This window comes from Rana temporaria, chromosome 3 (genome assembly GCF_905171775.1).
Source record: "Rana temporaria chromosome 3, aRanTem1.1, whole genome shotgun sequence".
In the NCBI taxonomy this organism is placed as follows: domain Eukaryota; kingdom Metazoa; phylum Chordata; class Amphibia; order Anura; family Ranidae; genus Rana; species Rana temporaria.
The window spans coordinates 386,663,469-386,681,062 of NC_053491.1; the positions used below are offsets into that span (position 1 = coordinate 386,663,469).

At 47.1% G+C, this 17,594-nt stretch overlaps 1 protein-coding gene across 3 annotated transcripts in view; it reads left to right on the forward strand.

The window, feature by feature from the left end:
* DENND2A (DENN domain containing 2A) overlaps nucleotides 1-17,594 on the forward strand; it is a 172,969-nt gene that overhangs the window by 103,503 nt on the left and 51,872 nt on the right. Inside the window, exon 1 of one of the 3 annotated variants that reach the window (XM_040345729.1) lies at nucleotides 12,550-12,652. The exons of 1 other annotated variant lie outside the window; for it this stretch is intronic. In XM_040345729.1, the coding sequence (XP_040201663.1) occupies nucleotides 12,628-12,652 (25 nt within the window). In that variant the 5' untranslated portion in view covers nucleotides 12,550-12,627. Of the gene's footprint in view, nucleotides 1-12,549; nucleotides 12,653-16,841; nucleotides 16,949-17,594 lie in introns of those variants that run through there. One more of the 3 variants, XM_040345731.1, reaches the window with a different exon arrangement.

Sequence of the window (17,594 nt, forward strand, 5' to 3'; positions counted from 1 at the left end):
GTTAAATTGTAATGCATTATTTAAGCATGTATCTAGAATTGCCAAACTCTTATTCTCCTGGAGTAAAAATCTAATAACATGTTAGATTTAGCCGTTGTGATATATAAAGTGTTCATTTTTACATCAAATTTCAAGTTCCTTTTAGTCATACTCTTTTGACTAAAATTACATTTTAGTTTTAGTTGTATTTTAGTCATATGAATTGTTTTAGTTGTATTTTAGTCCTATGAATTGTTTTAGTTGTATTTTAGTCATCTCAACTGTTTTAGTTTTATTGAATTTATTTGACGAAAATATTTTCGTCAATCGAAGAAATGAACGCTGCTTGGCGTGTGTGTTTATGTGAGCTTGGTGATAACGTTGGAAGCTCCTCTAGGCTCAGTGACTGATAGGTAACAACAAAAACCTGGGGAATGCCCAGGGAAAAACCAAACCTACTTACCGACCAGCTAGCAGACAACCAATTAACCTGTCTAACACTATGCGTTAAAAACAGGGGTCTAGTCCGCACGCATTTGCAAACGCATGCGTGAGCCACAGAGCCGCGCCAAGGCACCCTGTAATATCTGTGGTCCTAACACTAAACAATGAGTGTCCCCACAGTGGAGGCACATGCATTTTAATGGATAGATAGGGGCAGGTGGACTGAAGGGGAGCCACCCCTTCTTAAAGGTACAAGAGCACACCAAACACCCAGCATATAGCACAGTGGCTGCAAAGATGTTGGTGCACTGCTGGACACTACAAGCACCATAGGTGAAACACAAACATGTCCACCGCCCCCATCTATAGCTGGCTATCGCAGTAAGTAGCATTGGAAGGCTAAAACAGATAACAACAAAAACCTGGGGAATGCCCAGGGAAAAACCAAGCCTACTTACCGACCAGCTAGCAGACAACCAATTAACCTGTCTAACACTATGCGTTAAAAACAGGGGTCTAGTCCGCACGCATTTGCAAACGCATGCGTGAGCCACAGAGCCGCGCCAAGGCACCCTGTAATATCTGTGGTCCTAACACTAAACAATGAGTGTCCCCACAGTGGAGGCACATGCATTTTAATGGATAGATAGGGGCAGGTGGACTGAAGGGGAGCCACCCCTTCTTAAAGGTACAAGAGCACACCAAACACCCAGCATATAGCAGTGACTGATAGGGAATGATCTGTGTACTTCACATATCTCTGTGGATTGTTCCTGATTTGGACATGCAGAAATATGCTGGCATCTGTAGTTCCCCCTTACTAGAGATTAGAAGTTACATAAGTAAGCCAATTGATTGTCATTGGTTGTACTGCTGTCTTACATCCTGTTTTGCACTAATTACAGCTGACTCAAATTTTCCATTACCACAGCTATAGGGCACTTGCGTGCTACAAACTTGCTGTTTACATGAAGAAAAGCATTAAAATATGTAACTTTTTAATCATGAATTTAAAAAAGCTTGCCAACATTTCAGAAGAGTGCAGTTCTGTATTCATTTGTATGGGATATGTTCATAAAGAAAAAATGTGAACGCATATTTGTAGCTGAATTAAAAAGGCATCTTCTAAGAATCGATCCTGAATTTTGAATAACATTCAGACCGATTTTTAGTGGCAGCTGGTGCTCAAAATATTTTGGGGGGCGCAAATAAACGGAAAAAAAAAACCAAAAACATAAATTGCTAGCCACTGTGCCCATCAAACACCGCCAGTTTGCCCCCTCAAATGCAGCCAGTTTGTCCCCTCAAATGCAGCCAGTTTGTCCCCAAATGCAGCCAGTTTCCCCCTCAAATGTAGCCAGTTTGTCCCCAAATGCAGCCAGTTTCCCCCCAAATGTAGCCAGTTTGTCCCCAAATGCAGCCAGTTTCCCCCCAATTGCAGCCAGTTTCCCCCCAATTGCAGCCAGTTTGTCCCCAATTGCAGCCAGTTTCCCCCCAATTGCAGCCAGTTTGTCCCCAAATGCAGCCAATTTGTGCCCAAATGCAGCCAGTTTCCCCCTCAAATGTAGCCAGTTTGTCCCCAAATGCAGCCAGTTTCCCCCTCAAATGCAGCCAGTTTCCCCCTCAAATGCAGCCAGTTTCCCCCTCAAATGCAGCCAGTTTGTCCCCAAATGCAGCCAGTTTCCCCCTCAAATGTAGCCAGTTTGTCCCCAAATGCAGCCAGTTTCCCCCCAAATGTAGCCAGTTTGTCCCCAAATGCAGCCAGTTTCCCCCCAAATGTAGCCAGTTTGTCCCCAAATGCAGCCAGTTTCCCCCCAATTGCAGCCAGTTTCCCCCCAAATGTAGCCAGTTTGTCCCCAAATGCAGCCAGTTTCCCCCCAAATGTAGCCAGTTTGTCCCCAAATGCAGCCAGTTTCCCCCCAATTGCAGCCAGTTTCCCCCCAATTGCAGCCAGTTTCCCCCCAAATGCAGCCAGTTTGTCCCCAAATGCAGCCAGTTTCCCCCCAAATGCAGCCAGTTTGTCCCCAAATGCAGCCAGTTTATCCCCAAATGCAGCCAGTTTCCCCCCAAATGTAGCCAGTTTGTCCCCAAATGCAGCCAGTTTCCCCCCAATTGCAGCCAGTTTCCCCCCAATTGCAGCCAGTTTCCCCCCAAATGCAGCCAGTTTGTCCCCAAATGCAGCCAGTTTCCCCCCAAATGTAGCCAGTTTGTCCCCAAATGCAGCCAGTTTCCCCCCAAATGTAGCCAGTTTGTCCCCAAATGCAGCCAGTTTCCCCCCAATTGCAGCCAGTTTCCCCCCAATTGCAGCCAGTTTCCCCCCAAATGCAGCCAGTTTGTCCCCAAATGCAGCCAGTTTCCCCCCAAATGCAGCCAGTTTGTCCCCAAATGCAGCCAGTTTATCCCCAAATGCAGCCAGTTTGTCCCCTCAAATGTAGCCAGTTTCCCCTCAAATGCAGCCAGTGTGTCCCCAAATGCAGCCAGTTTCTCCCCAAATGCAGCCAGTTTGTCCCCAAATGCAGCCAGTTTTCCCCAAAATGCAGCCAGTTTTCCCCAAAATGCAGCCAGTTTTCCCCCAAATGCAGCCAGTTTTCTCTCAAATGCAGCCAGTTTGTCCCCAAATGCAGCCAGCTTCCCCCCAGCCCGGCACTTACCTTCCTCGGGTCAGCGCCGTCCTCCTCCACACTCCCTCGATGTCTTCTCCCGTCCTCGATGTCGCTTCAGCCAATCAGGTGACTGGTAACCAGACCCTCAAATGTAGCCAGTTTGTCCCCAAATGCAGCCAGTTTCCCCCCAAATGTAGCCAGTTTGTCCCCAAATGCAGCCAGTTTCCCCCCAAATGTAGCCAGTTTGTCCCCAAATGCAGCCAGTTTCCCCCCAATTGCAGCCAGTTTCCCCCCAATTGCAGCCAGTTTCCCCCCAAATGCAGCCAGTTTGTCCCCAAATGCAGCCAGTTTCCCCCCAAATGCAGCCAGTTTGTCCCCAAATGCAGCCAGTTTATCCCCAAATGCAGCCAGTTTCCCCCCAAATGTAGCCAGTTTGTCCCCAAATGCAGCCAGTTTCCCCCCAATTGCAGCCAGTTTCCCCCCAATTGCAGCCAGTTTCCCCCCAAATGCAGCCAGTTTGTCCCCAAATGCAGCCAGTTTCCCCCCAAATGTAGCCAGTTTGTCCCCAAATGCAGCCAGTTTCCCCCCAAATGTAGCCAGTTTGTCCCCAAATGCAGCCAGTTTCCCCCCAATTGCAGCCAGTTTCCCCCCAAATGCAGCCAGTTTCCCCCCAAATGCAGCCAGTTTGTCCCCAAATGCAGCCAGTTTCCCCCCAAATGCAGCCAGTTTGTCCCCAAATGCAGCCAGTTTATCCCCAAATGCAGCCAGTTTGTCCCCTCAAATGTAGCCAGTTTCCCCTCAAATGCAGCCAGTGTGTCCCCAAATGCAGCCAGTTTCTCCCCAAATGCAGCCAGTTTGTCCCCAAATGCAGCCAGTTTTCCCCAAAATGCAGCCAGTTTTCCCCAAAATGCAGCCAGTTTTCCCCCAAATGCAGCCAGTTTTCTCTCAAATGCAGCCAGTTTGTCCCCAAATGCAGCCAGCTTCCCCCCCAGCCCGGCACTTACCTTCCTCGGGTCAGCGCCGTCCTCCTCCACACTCCCTCGATGTCTTCTCCCGTCCTCGATGTCGCTTCAGCCAATCAGGTGACTGGTAACCAGACCCGGTGTACCTGATTGGCTGAGAGGCGGCTCAGTGTTAGGGAAGAGATTCGCTAACACAGCATGGTTTAAACAGGGAACGCACAGCCGCGTGCCTTCTGTTTAACCATTTGGAAGCCGATTAGAGCCCACAGGCCTCTGGCTCTAATCAGGCACTTCCAAAACACACCCACCGCTGTTATTCAGATGGCCGGCGCTCAACAGGGGGCCAGACACCTGAAAAGTGGGCGGCAGCGGCGACAATAGATATTGTTGAGTGATGGGTGCGTGCAGGAGGGAGGGGGCGGCACTCCAAGTCCACTATGGATGCACCGCCACTGCCGATTTGGATTTCGGTGGCCAAATCTGAATCTGAATTTTCGAGTCATTTTTGGCAGTTTGGATTTCTAAAAGACTTCTGGAAGGAAGGGACTTTAGGCTGGTTTGACTCTTGGGCTCGTGCACGATGAGAAATGCAGCCTTTTTGGATACTTGCACATGGTACTCATGTATGAACATCAGATTCCTGGAAGAAATTAAGATGGGCTGTATAATAAATGCGTGTTTTCACACCTATGCGTACACGCATGAAAAAAATGTTGTCGCTTTTCTTGTGTGTTGTACGTACATATATGCACTTTTTCGTGCATCTATGCACGTACACGTATGTAAAATACTGTCTAGCAATGCAGGTTTTTTTTTTTTGTTCTAATCTTTATGCAGCGCAGGTTTACGCACTTGTATGTACAGGTCCATTAAAAACAATGGGTTCTATTTAGTTCAGTAAAAAAAACACCTGAATACCTAAAACATTTTTTTTTTTAGGCGTCCGTGTGCAAGAGCGCTTTATCAGTATACTTTTTTGTTACAGATCTGAATACAGCCTATTATATGTTGGATAGACGTAGTTGCTCTTTCAAAGCTTAGCAACCTAGTAATAAATTGTTTTGGCTGAAGTTGGGCTTTCCCTGTAAAAATCAGTGGAAACCTGTGATAAGGTTATAGGAGACTTCAAAACTCAAAGGGCCAGATACACATAGAAATGCCCAGGAGCAGTGTATCAGAGATACGCTACACCGCCGTATCTTACCTGGCTCTAAGTCGAATCCAGGAAGATTTTGCGCCGTAAGTTATGGCGGCGTAGTGTATTTTTGGCGGCGGATTTCAAATTGGGCGGGTAGGGGGCGTGATTCATTTAAATTAAGCGCGTCCCTGCGCCGATTGAACTGCGCATGCTCCGTTTCGAAATTTCCCGCCGTGCTTTGCGCGAAATGACGTCACAACAACGTCATTCTTTGAACTTAGACGTGAGTTCCGTCCATCCCTATTCATGGACGACTTACGCAAAAAAAATAAAAAATCTAATTTCGACGCGGGAACGACGGCCATACTTAACATGGCAAGTCTATCTATACCCCGCAAAATACCAGCTTTAACTATACGCCGACTACAGACAACGTTAGAAAATGCGACGTTCGTGGATCGTCGTAATTCGCTAATTTGCACCAGCCACCCAGCGGACGCCAAAGTATTGCATCTTAGATCCGAAGGCGTACGAAGACGTACACCTGTCGGATCTAACCCAGAAGCCGTCGTATCTTGTTTTGAGGATTCAAAATAACGATACGACGCGGGAAATTTTAAAGTACACCGGCGTATCAGTAGATACGCTGGGGTACTTGCTCTCTGGATCTGGCCCAAAGTTTATTTAAAGTAAGATTGAGCAGAAAAGAACAAATCAAAAAAGAAACTTGCAGATTGATGTTAAACGTGGCATAAAGCTTGTGGCTTTTTGTATAAGTTTCCAATTTTCTCTCTTTAGTTCCACTTTCCTCTTCCTTCTATTCTCACCTAAATCACCCACAACCTAACCTCCAAACACTGCTGTAAAACCATACAAACAGGACTGATAATAAAAGAGAGGAACTTCGGCTTGTTTTTTTTTTTTTAAGTCAGCAGCTACAAATACTATAGCTGCTGACTTTTAAAAATCAGGTACTTACCAGTGCCTGCGGTCCGGCCAGATTTACCGCTACGGATCACTGGTGCCGCCATCTGTGGCTTCCTGAGGATCGACAGCTGGCTTTCCACTGCGCATGTGCGATTTTACGGACCACATTAGGAATGGTCCTGCGGCCTCCTTGGAAATGTCACATGTCCCAGGAGGCTGCGAGAAGAGAGGGGGTGGGGCAAGGGACATCCTCCTTGTGTAGGTAAGGATCGTGGAAGTGGGAGTGGATGCTGACCAAAATGCCCCCCCCCCCCAAAAAAAAACTTGAAGGGCCCCAATCTACATTTGATGTTTTGGTATCACAAGCAGAATCGCTGCCATTCTGCCTGTGATCTGAAACCGCACTGCAATAGTAGCAAAAGCAAAACACACTTCATTTTTAAAGGCACCTAAACTCTGCGCGGTTTTGCCGTGATTTTTTGCACAACAAAATACATCCGGTAATCCTGTAATGCCGGCAAATTGCCACCGGTCAAAGCTTGTTGCCTAAAAGAAGCTCCTGCGATTTATCGTGCGGCAAACCGCACCGTGTTTATTATTATTATACAGGGTTTATATAGCGCCAACAGTTTGCCCAGTGCTTTACAGTGTTAGTGCATACAGTACAGTAACAATACAATTAAATACAGGAGGAATCAGAGGGCCCTGCTTAGGTGCCAATAAAATCGAATGGCACCCAAATACACATGGTGCATTTTGCCACTATTGCAGTGCGATTTGGGATTGCTGGCAGAATCGCAGTGATTCTATCTGAGATCCCAAAACACCAGATGTAAACGGGGGCACTTGCTCAATTACATGCTGAAGGGGGTGCCAACCAGCAGGACTTCACTTTTTGAATCTAGTTCTGCTTTATAATAGATGTAAACCTTATCTGGATGACATTTTGCTTGCTAAATCACACTGGGGGTTATTTAGGAAAGGCAAATCCACTTTGCACTACAAGTGCAAACTACAAGTGAAAAGTGCACTTGAAATTGCACTGAAAGTGTATCTGGAAGTGCAGTCGCTGTTAATATGAGGGGTAGATCTGCTGATTTTATCATCCAATCATGTACAAGCTAAAATGCTGTTTTTTATTTACCTTGCATGTCCCCCTCGGATCTACAGCGACTGCACTTCCAAGTACACTTTGGGGCAGATCCACAAAGCGAGTACACCGGCGTATCTACTGATACACCGGCGTACTTTCAAATTTCCCGCGTCGTATCTTTGTTTTGAATCCTCAAACCAAGATACGACGGCATCTGGGTTAGATCCGACAGGCGTACGGCTTCGTACGCCTTCGGATCTAAGATGCAATTTTTCGGCGTCCGCTGGGTGGCATTCACGCCGTTTTCCGCGTCGAGTATGCAAATTAGCTATTTCCGACGATCCACGAACGTACAAGCGACCGTCAAATTTTTTTACGTCGTCTCTAGTCGGCTATTTTCGGCGTATAGTTAAAGCTGGTATTTCGTGGCGTATAGTTAAACCTGCTATGTTAAGTATGGCCGTCGTTCCCGCGTTTAATTAGAATTTTTTTTTTCCGTTTGCGTAAGTCGTCCGTAAATCGGGATGGACGTAATTTACGTCCACGTCAAAACAATGATGTCCTTGCGACGTCATTTAGCGCAATGCACGGCGAAAAATTTAGGAACGGAGCATGCGCAGTTCGTTAGGCGCAGGGACGCGCTTCATTTAAATGAAACACGCCCCCTACTCGCCGCATTTGAATTCCGCGCCGTTACGCCGCTTGAGATACACTATGCCGCCGTAACTTACGGCGCAAAATCTTTATGGATTCGAACCAAAGCCAGGTAAGGTACGGCGGCGTAGTGTATCTCAGATACGATGCGCCGGGGCAGATGTTTGTGGATCTGCCCCATACAGTGCAATTTCAAAATACGAACTAACGGGCTACAAACAAACCCGGCATGAACTCAGCACAGAACAGGGATGGTGGGAGCCCCTCATGAGCACAGCACAGGGATGGTGGGAGCCCCTCATAATGAGCATAATAAGTCGACGACTGCCATTGGATTGAATACGAATTTTCGTCAAATGTTTGTTAACTTTTCATAACCATTACGAACATTTGTTATGATGAATAAGAAAACCCAAGAAGTCAACACAGCACAGGGATGGTGGGAGCCCCTCATAATAAAGTTAATGAACATTCAATGAAAATTCGTATTCAATCCAATGGCAGTCGTCCACTCATTATGCTCATTATTAGGGGCTCCCACCATCCCTGTGTTGTGCTGACTTCCTGGGTTTTTAACTTCATCATAACAAATAATCGTAATTATTATGACAATATTAAAACAATATTAATGAACATTCTTATTTTGTCTGATTCTGAATCTCCCATTGACTACCAGTCTCCCACTCCCATATTAAAAAAGCTAATTTTCCCAACCCTCACTCAGCAGCAGAACAAAACCTCTGATTGGTCAACAAAACACCAGTCATGTTTCCAACCGTTGTAAGAAATTCGGATCCGAAATTCATCAATGAAATTTCGTATTTCGTAAAATTTGGAAGTATAGCAATTTGTATTTCGGATGCTTCCGAATGTACGAATTTTCGATTTGTACGAAACGAACTGCAGATGTCTATTATATGGACATGCGTTTCTGCAAAACTGAAAATGCACTAAAAATGCATAAGTGTGAACCAGGCTCAAAGTGGTAGCATACAGTAAGTAGTATGATAGACTAAGGCCGGAATAACACTTGTGCAGTGCGAATTTCAGCTCTCTTATCTCTGCAGAGAGATAAGAGAAGTGTTCAGCAGATCCATTGCATTTTAGCTGCAGATTAGCTGCGAATTTGGAGACCTGGGAGAGGGGAGGGGGAGGGGGGAAGTGTATTGAGCTGAATGAGACAAATCCTGAAGAGAAATGAACACATCTGCGAATTAGCTGCGTACCCATAGAAGATAATGGGCCTGAATTCGCACCTGAGCCGCACCGCAATGCCTAAAAAACGCACACGGTTTTCCGACAATGCGCAGTGCAAATGCATTGCACATATGTGAACCAGCCTCATTGAAAACAATGTATTTAGAAATGTTCTGCGTATTGGATGCGGTTTAAACGGTGTGAACCTGGCCTCAAAGACAAGTATTTTTAAAAACATTCCCTCCCACCTCCTCCTACTTATGCTGTACAGCCTGTATAAAAGATCTCAATACTTACCTTTTTTACTCACGTGAACCTGCAGTTCCAGCTCCCCTGTGTAAGTCTGCGCTCCTCCACAATGGATCTCAATTTCTGCAACATGTGGTTGCAGGGTGCTTGCAGAGCAGCCCTACTTTCAAGGTGACAAGGGGATATTTCCTGCCGTGGCATGTGCACACCCCTGACCGCTGCCTCTGCCAGTAAATGGGGGGGGGGGTAATTGTTGGGGGCAGTAAAAGTGCAGCTCAACTGCAGGGTTTTACCTCCCCTCCAACCGCCAGTGAGATCAAGCCTTTAGAATACTTATTCGCCTTTTCTTTCACTTTAACTTAATCAAAAAAATGTATTACAAAACGATACAATTAAAGTTCTGGCAACTTTAGTTGCTGTGATGCAACAGATTAGAGGCCGTGTTGTACTTTCACAATCTGGAGATCATGTGTTCTCAGGTTTTTTTTTTTTTTTCACAAGAAATTTCTCAGGTTTAGTCATATTTCATGTTAACCTCCATCATTATTACTTCATTGGATGTCTATTTCTGTCACCTGATCGGTAAACTGAAAATAATTGCGAAATTGCGAAAATCACTTCCCTTTTCTGTCTTCCTAAGTAACATCCGAGTTATTGTTGGAATCTTAGCGCTAAAGGATAAAGTCTCACTCCAGCCAATTGTTAGGTTTCTTTTTTTTCCCTCTGGGAGATTTCCCTTTACTTCCTGTCCCCCATCACCGGAATAGACAATGAAGGGAAATCTTCAATGGAGACCTAAAAAATAATAGTGTGGGGAAGGGATAAAGCAAGTGTCAGATTTGTATTCCTACCCATGTCTAGGGTGACCACATTTCCAAACTACCATTCAGGGACACCCTCCCTTCCCAAAAATCAGCTTGTGCTGTAACGAATCACAGCACAGTGATTGGACACAAGAGGCGGGATTTATGATTTCTCCAATTACAAGCAGGGGGCGGGGATTGTGCTCCTCCAGGCATTCCCGGTCAGGACAAGTACTGTCAGTGAGTAAAGCGGTGACGTGGCGGCCTTTATTGGGGGCATCAGATTGGCCCGGGGGGGGGGGGGGTGGCTGTGTCAGTTTCATTCCGGGACGCTGTATTGTCCTGGAATGAAGATGCCCGGGACACGTGGTCATCCTACCCATGTCCCCATTAGAGTGATTCTCTTACTTCCTTACCAGGTGACATCATCTGTGGCAATTTAACACCTGGTTTTACTGGGAAAGGAAATTAGGGCAAATCCTCTGCAGGAACAAGGACATGGACATATGGACAGATACATACCCTACCCCGCTATATCCAAAGTTTAAAAAAGTCTAGATTGGCAGTATAGCATGTTCTTCAACCTGTCTCAGCGCTGCATTCTCACCATACTTACCAGGTCATCATGTAAAATTAACAGATGCAACTTAACTGGCTATCAAAGCTGCTCCGGCAGTGTGAATTTGGCTGTGCATGAGACCACAGAATGCTTTATGCATTTTCATGTATTAGGCTGGATTCACATCTATGCATGTTGCTTTTAAACGTTTTTGGACACGCGTTTGTACCGCGATGTAAAAAAAAAAGAATTGACGGCTAAACAAAATTGTGAAGAAAATCCTAGATAATGATGGGAACGTGGCCATCGGATGATGTCATCCGTATGCCACACCCTTTCTGCTGATCTGTCCATGCCGATATCAAGCATTTCTTAGATAAAGACGGGGGCGTGGCCATCAGATGACGTCATCCAGAGGTCCTGTCCCTTGTGACGTCACAGACCTATCATGCCCCGGGTGGTGACGTCACAAGGGGCAGGACCTCTGGATGACGTCATCTGATGGCCACGCCCCCGTCTTTATCTAAGAAATGCTTGATATCGGCATGGACAGATCAGCAGAATGCAGCGGGAGCGGCAGCAGAGGAAGAAGAACACTGGAGAAGGAACACAGGAGAAAGAACACAGGAGAAAGAAGAAGAGCGAAAGCTCCCCGGCCCCCTCCTTAGCAACCAGTTATATACAGCAAATGTACAGCTAAAAAGAAAAAACACAAATTGTAGCAAAATCGTGGTAAAAACGCGTTACTTGCGTTTTTAATGCGGGTCTATTGAAGTCTATTACATGCAAAATGCTGCATTTTGCGGGAAAAAAAGTCCCTGACCCTTTCCAAAAATGCAGAGGCACAAAAATGCATTGATGTGAACGTGTTCCATAGGAACTCATGTTAAAAAAAAATCTCTGCATTTTTGCAAATTGCATAAAAAAACACATTAGTGTAAATCGAGCCTCAGTGCTCACGGCTGGGCTGAGGGGTAGGCAAAGAAGGCATCTGCTTTGGGTGCATCAGTGAGGACGGATGCAGCAGTTGTTCAGCTGTTTTGCTTTATCTCTAAAAAGCTTCACTGCCAGGATATTTTAGTCATTTCCAAGCAGTGGCGTTAATGCGAGGGGAGGAGAAAGCAGCTCTGTGCAAAAGGGCCAAACGCACTATGGTGTTGCGGTAATGTCCACCTTACTGCGCGCTTTAACGAAACGTGCACATTACATGCGCATTTATTCAAAGGGCCGATTAACACCAGAAACTGCACATAGCTGTACAATTTTGACATGCATTTGAAGCGTGCTTGAATGCGTTTTGCGCTGCGTTTAAGGAGCATGGCGCGGTGCATTTGAAGTGCGTTTGTGGTGCATTCCCTGCATTTGCGGTGCAGAAAAATGCAGCAAGCTCTACTTTTTTTTTAACTGTGCTGAACTGCAATGCAATGAACTATACCCATACTGTAGGATTACCATTATTTAGGATTTTCCATCCAGTTAGAGTGCAGTTCAAAATGCATCCAACTGCATTCGGTGTGAAAGGGCCCTTAGCCTCCGTTCACATTGGCGCAATTTGTCACGCTATTTGACAGCTTAAATTGCATGTCAGGTTGCACCCTATTGCCGGTAATGGCTTTGTTCAAATTCATGCAATGCTGACTTTGCAGTGCCGTAGTTCCTCCCGTACGTTTTTGCGATTTTAGGTGTGACTTGAGTAGACATATCTGCATGAAGCCACGCAGATGACTTTGAAGTCTCTCATGCGATTTCAAAGCCGCAGTCAATGTGAATGGGAGGTTAGTGGCATTACAATGTACCATCACCATGCCAACAGCTGTGTGTTGCAGCGTGAAGCGTGGCCGCAGGTGTGAACAGGCTCTGAACCCCAGGCAGTCAAATCTCCATTAAACTTCATTTTGTTCAACGCAAAGCACTCAGTTTAATCTGGGTGTCTATTGGCTGTGAGTGAGTGGGTGGGGCTATAATTAGACCTGGGAGGACTGTGGAAGTAACAGATTTCAGGTTTCCTCTTCCTGCACAATGGTTTGGCTGTGGTGCTGCTGCTGTGAGTAAAATGTTGTCAATTATAAGGCCTGGGTCACACTTATGCATTTTTTAGAGCGCTTTCAGTTTTGTAGAAACACACTACAGTCCATTAAACATGGTCTCCTATGGGTCAGGTTCACATATGTGCATTTTATGGAAAGGGACTTTTCCTGGTTTTTGGTTCCATAGACTTCAATGAATGGAAAATTTGTGTATTGAAAAACGCAAAATACACTTGGAATATGCAAACTGCAACCTGCATAGGTGCGAATCAGGCCTAAGGCTACATTCACACGGGTGATGGGGTGTGGATATTTTTGTGCATTCAGAGGCGGCTAAACACTGAACGCAGCGATGCTCTGCGCTATGGCTGCATACAAACTGGCAGATCAGCTGCGGCGAGTTTGTGCGATTAAAACTCTGCAGAAACGCCGACCCTAGACGCACGCTGTCTGCATCCAGGTTCAGTCAAAGGCTTTGTCAGGGCCGATCTGCCCTATAGGCTCACTATGCAAGCCGCTTAGTGCCCCGCAAAGCTGCGGAGGGCCCCCCAAATTACTAGAGGCCCCACCGGGTGAGAAGTCATTTTCCTCCCCTCACCCCGCTTCTCAACTTGCTGGCTGCATGGGAGAAGAGGTAAGAAGTCCGCACCCTCCTGCTTCTCACTTTAATGTAAGATGTCATTTCCGACAGCAGAACACCCCCTCCCCCGCTTCTCAACTTTAATGTGACATGTCATTTTGCTTAGGACCCCAGGGAGGTCAAGATCGGCACTGGGCTCTGTTCACATATAACAGCTCAGGTGAGAGGATGCATGGGAACAGAGGCGACGCTGGGCATTCATTTGTGCAGGGTACAGATCTGACAGACGCTGGTCGCACACATTGTGCATACAACGTATAGACCTGCTGGTAAGAATCTGCTGATTCTTGTGGGAAATTGCCCCTGGCTGCTGATGTGTGTATGTATGTAGCTTTACCCTCCCATCCATCAACCCCTACTGAGCTTTCATTTACAGGTAAAGATGTTTTCTCATTATTAATGACTTGAAATCCATGAGATCCATTAAAGCGTTTGTTACCCCAACCCTACATATTCCTGATATGTGCCTGCTGTACTTGCATGATAAAGTATCCTGTTCTCTTTGTATTGCTTCCTTTGTGTGAAATCCCTGGTGTTCCTGTCTTTCTATTTAAAACTGACTACACTAAGCAGGAGAGCACAGCGTGGTCAGTTCTCTAGCTGTGCTGCAAACTCGTGTACTCTCCTCCAATGATCAGACTTGTCCTGACACGCCTGCGTTGCACAGCCATTCACTGGGAAGCTCAGTGTGCTTCTGCATTTCCTCCCCCAGCTCTTATGCAGCTGAGAACAGCGGGAATGTGATAACTTCAAAAAAAAGGGGGGGGGGGGGGAGATCTGTCCGCTGAGCCGACGCATGACAAGCTCCTCTCTGCTCACTGAGCGGGGAGGGGCTTGTTGGGCGCCGCTGTCTCCTATGGAGAGATCTGATAAACGGACAGCATGTCCGTTTTTCCTCAGATCTTATCCGATCCGCCATGGACGGATGAGGACGTATCCCCATACGTCTGTTTTTAGCGGATCGGGTCAGATGTCAGCGGACATGTCTCCGCTGACATCCGACGCTCCATAGAGATGCATGGAGCGGCCGTTCAGGTCCGCCGTCAAAACTGAATGGTCCGTCCGTGTGAAAGTAGCTGCTGACTGTCCCGCGGTCCAGCAATGCGGCTGCCCGAGCCCTCACTTCTCTCCCTGCTTTGACCGCTTGAGGCTTCATAGCCGGGTGCGCACTGCACATGTGTGAGTCGCTGCCTCCCCATTGGACAGGTAATCTTCTGGGACCTGTGATGAGTACCAGAAGATTGCAAGGAGGGGGAGAGGAGAACTAGGTGGCTCAAGCGGAAGTGGGAGCAGGTACCTGTCAAAACTAGGTACCTGAGCCCCCCAAAATGACATTGGGGGGGGGGGGTGGAAAGAGTGATTAAAGCAGAACTTTCCCTTTTGGGTGGAGCTCCGCTTTAAGTGATTTGGTAACCGGTTGCGGGTCACAATGAACTATGGAGTTTTACCACCCCCCCAAACCACAAAAGTAAACAAGCCCTTACTGTCCTAACCCTCCTATAAGGCTGCTTTCATACTGCAGTTTACCCAAACAATTGGGTTGGAAATGGTGATTAATGTTTATAAAGTGAGAGAGATTTGGATGTTTTAGTGGGGGGAGATTTGGATGTTTTAGTGGGGGGAGATTTGGATGTTTTAGTGGGGGGGAGATTTGGAGGTTTTAGTGGGGGGGAGATTTGGAGGTTTTAGTGGGGGGGAGATTTGGAGGTTTTAGTGGGGGGGAGATTTGGAGGTTTTAGTGGGGGGGAGATTTGGAGGTTTTAGTGGGGGGGGGAGATTTGGATGTTTCAGTGGGGGGGGGGGAGATTTGGAGGTTTCAGTGGGGGGGGGGGAGATTTGGAGGTTTCAGTGGGGGGGGGGAGATTTGGAGGTTTCAGTGGGGGGGGGGGAGATTTGGAGGTTTTAGTGGGGGGGAGATTTGGATGTTTCAGTGGGGGGGGGGAGATTTGGAGGTTTCAGTGGGGGGGGGGGAGATTTGGAGGTTTCAGGGGGGGGGGGAGATTTGGAGGTTTCAGTGGGGGGGGGGGAGATTTGGAGGTTTTAGTGGGGGGGAGATTTGGATGTTTCAGTGGGGGGGGGGGGAGATTTGGAGGTTTCAGTGGGGGGGGGGAGATTTGGAGGTTTCAGTGGGGGGGGGGGGGAGATTTGGGGGTTTCAGTGGGGGGGGGGGGAGATTTGGGGGTTTCAGTGGGGGGGGGGACATTTGGGTGTTTCAGTGGGGGGGGGGACATTTGGGTGTTTCAGTGGGGGGGGGGGACATTTGGGTGTTTCAGTGGGGGGGGGGGACATTTGGGTGTTTCAGTGGGGGGGTGAGATTTGGGTGTTTCAGTGGGGGGGTGAGATTTGGAGGTTTTAGTGGGGGGGAGATTTGGATGTTTCAGTGGGGGGGGGGAGATTTGGAGGTTTCAGTGGGGGGGGGGGAGATTTGGAGGTTTCAGTGGGGGGGGGGGAGATTTGGGGGTTTCAGTGGGGGGGGGGGAGATTTGGGGGTTTCAGTGGGGGGGGGAGATTTGGGGGTTTCAGTGGGGGGGGGGGACATTTGGGGGTTTCAGTGGGGGGGGGGGGCATTTGGGTGTTTCAGTGGGGGGGGGGGGACATTTGGGTGTTTCAGTGGGGGGGTGAGATTTGGGTGTTTCAGTGGGGGGGTGAGATTTGGATGTTTCAGTGGGGGGTGAGATTTGGATGTTTCAGTGGGGGGGGGGGGTGGGATTTGGATGTTTCAGTGGGGGGGGGGGGAGATTTGGATGTTTCAGTGGGGGAGATGATGTGGGGACTACAGTATAGTATATATGGTGGTGATTCGAAAAATGATCCGATCCATGACTCTGATCCGAGGAACGATCCGTGAGTTTTTTTGATCCGTTGCACCCCTAGAACGGAGGCTCTGAATCCTTTTCACTTGGGGCATTGGCAGAAGTTCTGTTGCAGATTATCGGACAATAATAGAAACTATTGCATATGGCTTTTAGAGTGATTTGGGGCAGCTGCCATAACAATGCATAGAACTTGTTTATTTCATGCATGCAGCAATATTCACACACACAAAAAAAAAAAATACTTTATTAACCGCGCCTAATTTATTTGTATAAGAAATCCGGTCATGTATGACAACTCCTGCAAAAGTAACATTATTTTGCAATGGCAGAGGTTGGCACTCCAGCTTTTGTAGAACTACAAGTCCCATAAGGCATTGCAAGCCTCTTGATGGCCACAGGCAGGTCTCCCAGAGGCATGATTGGATTTGTCATTTCATCACTAGAGACTCTATCTGAAAATGCTTTTTGCCTGGCTGTGCTATTTTCAGTGTCACAAGTATGCAGCCATTGATATCAGAGGAGAGTCAGTGCACCTAACTGTTCAATGAAAGTGACATCCAGGCATCTGGCACTTTAAAAGGGAGAGTTTAGGAATGGCAGGCTGCTTTGTACAGTCATTCTAGTGTGTATTGTGTACCGGCTTGCTATGCAGCCACTGGGAATCCTCAGATTTCCTCACCTTGTCCAAACAGGTTGCAGGTCAGAGATCAGGCCCCGCCCCTTTCCTGTGTAACTGATCATGTTAACCCTTGCCCCTCCCTACTGAAGTCTGCTTACTCGCCTACCTGTGTTTGCATTTCCTGATCATGTGACACATCAGCAAGTTTCTGCATGACATACAATGGCGAGGAAAAAAGGTAAGCTCTCTAATCAGCTAAGTGGTCCCCTGATTCCTTCCTCACCCCTTCTTGTCCCCTGACCTACCTCTTGTCCCCACCCCTCCCTCTCCTGCACTAAAGTCCCTTCTCCTGTCTGTGACCCTGACTTGTCACTTTCCGCACAGAACATGAAAGTTCACAAAGTCATCAGCATGGCACGTTTGAGTCAAAGCGAAACCACAGTTGTTGTTTTTTATTTGTCACAAAACAATGTGACTCTTTAGAGAAATCAGATTTGTGATCAGGGACTGAAATCCAGAAGCTGGTCGGATTTTTTTTCAACAAGCTGAAAATAGTTGGATTCTGGATTGCAGATCACTGTCTGGGGGGAAAAAAAAGAAATCTTGCTATGCATTTTATTCTTGTGATAAGTTTATAAGAGCTGTATACATTCACTGCTGGAATATGAGCGGGGCGAGGATTTGTTATAAGAGAGCCGACCATTGCGAAGAACATTACGGTTCTGATTAATCAAGTTTATGCTTAGATATTTACACCGCCCCGCCCCCTTCGATTCTTGGATATTGTGGCTGTATTAGTTTTCCTTTTTTTTTTCTTGGTGATCCTGCCAGTAACACCTTTCCTGTCCTTGGGTGCTGGCACTTACTCACTGTGCTATTATCTA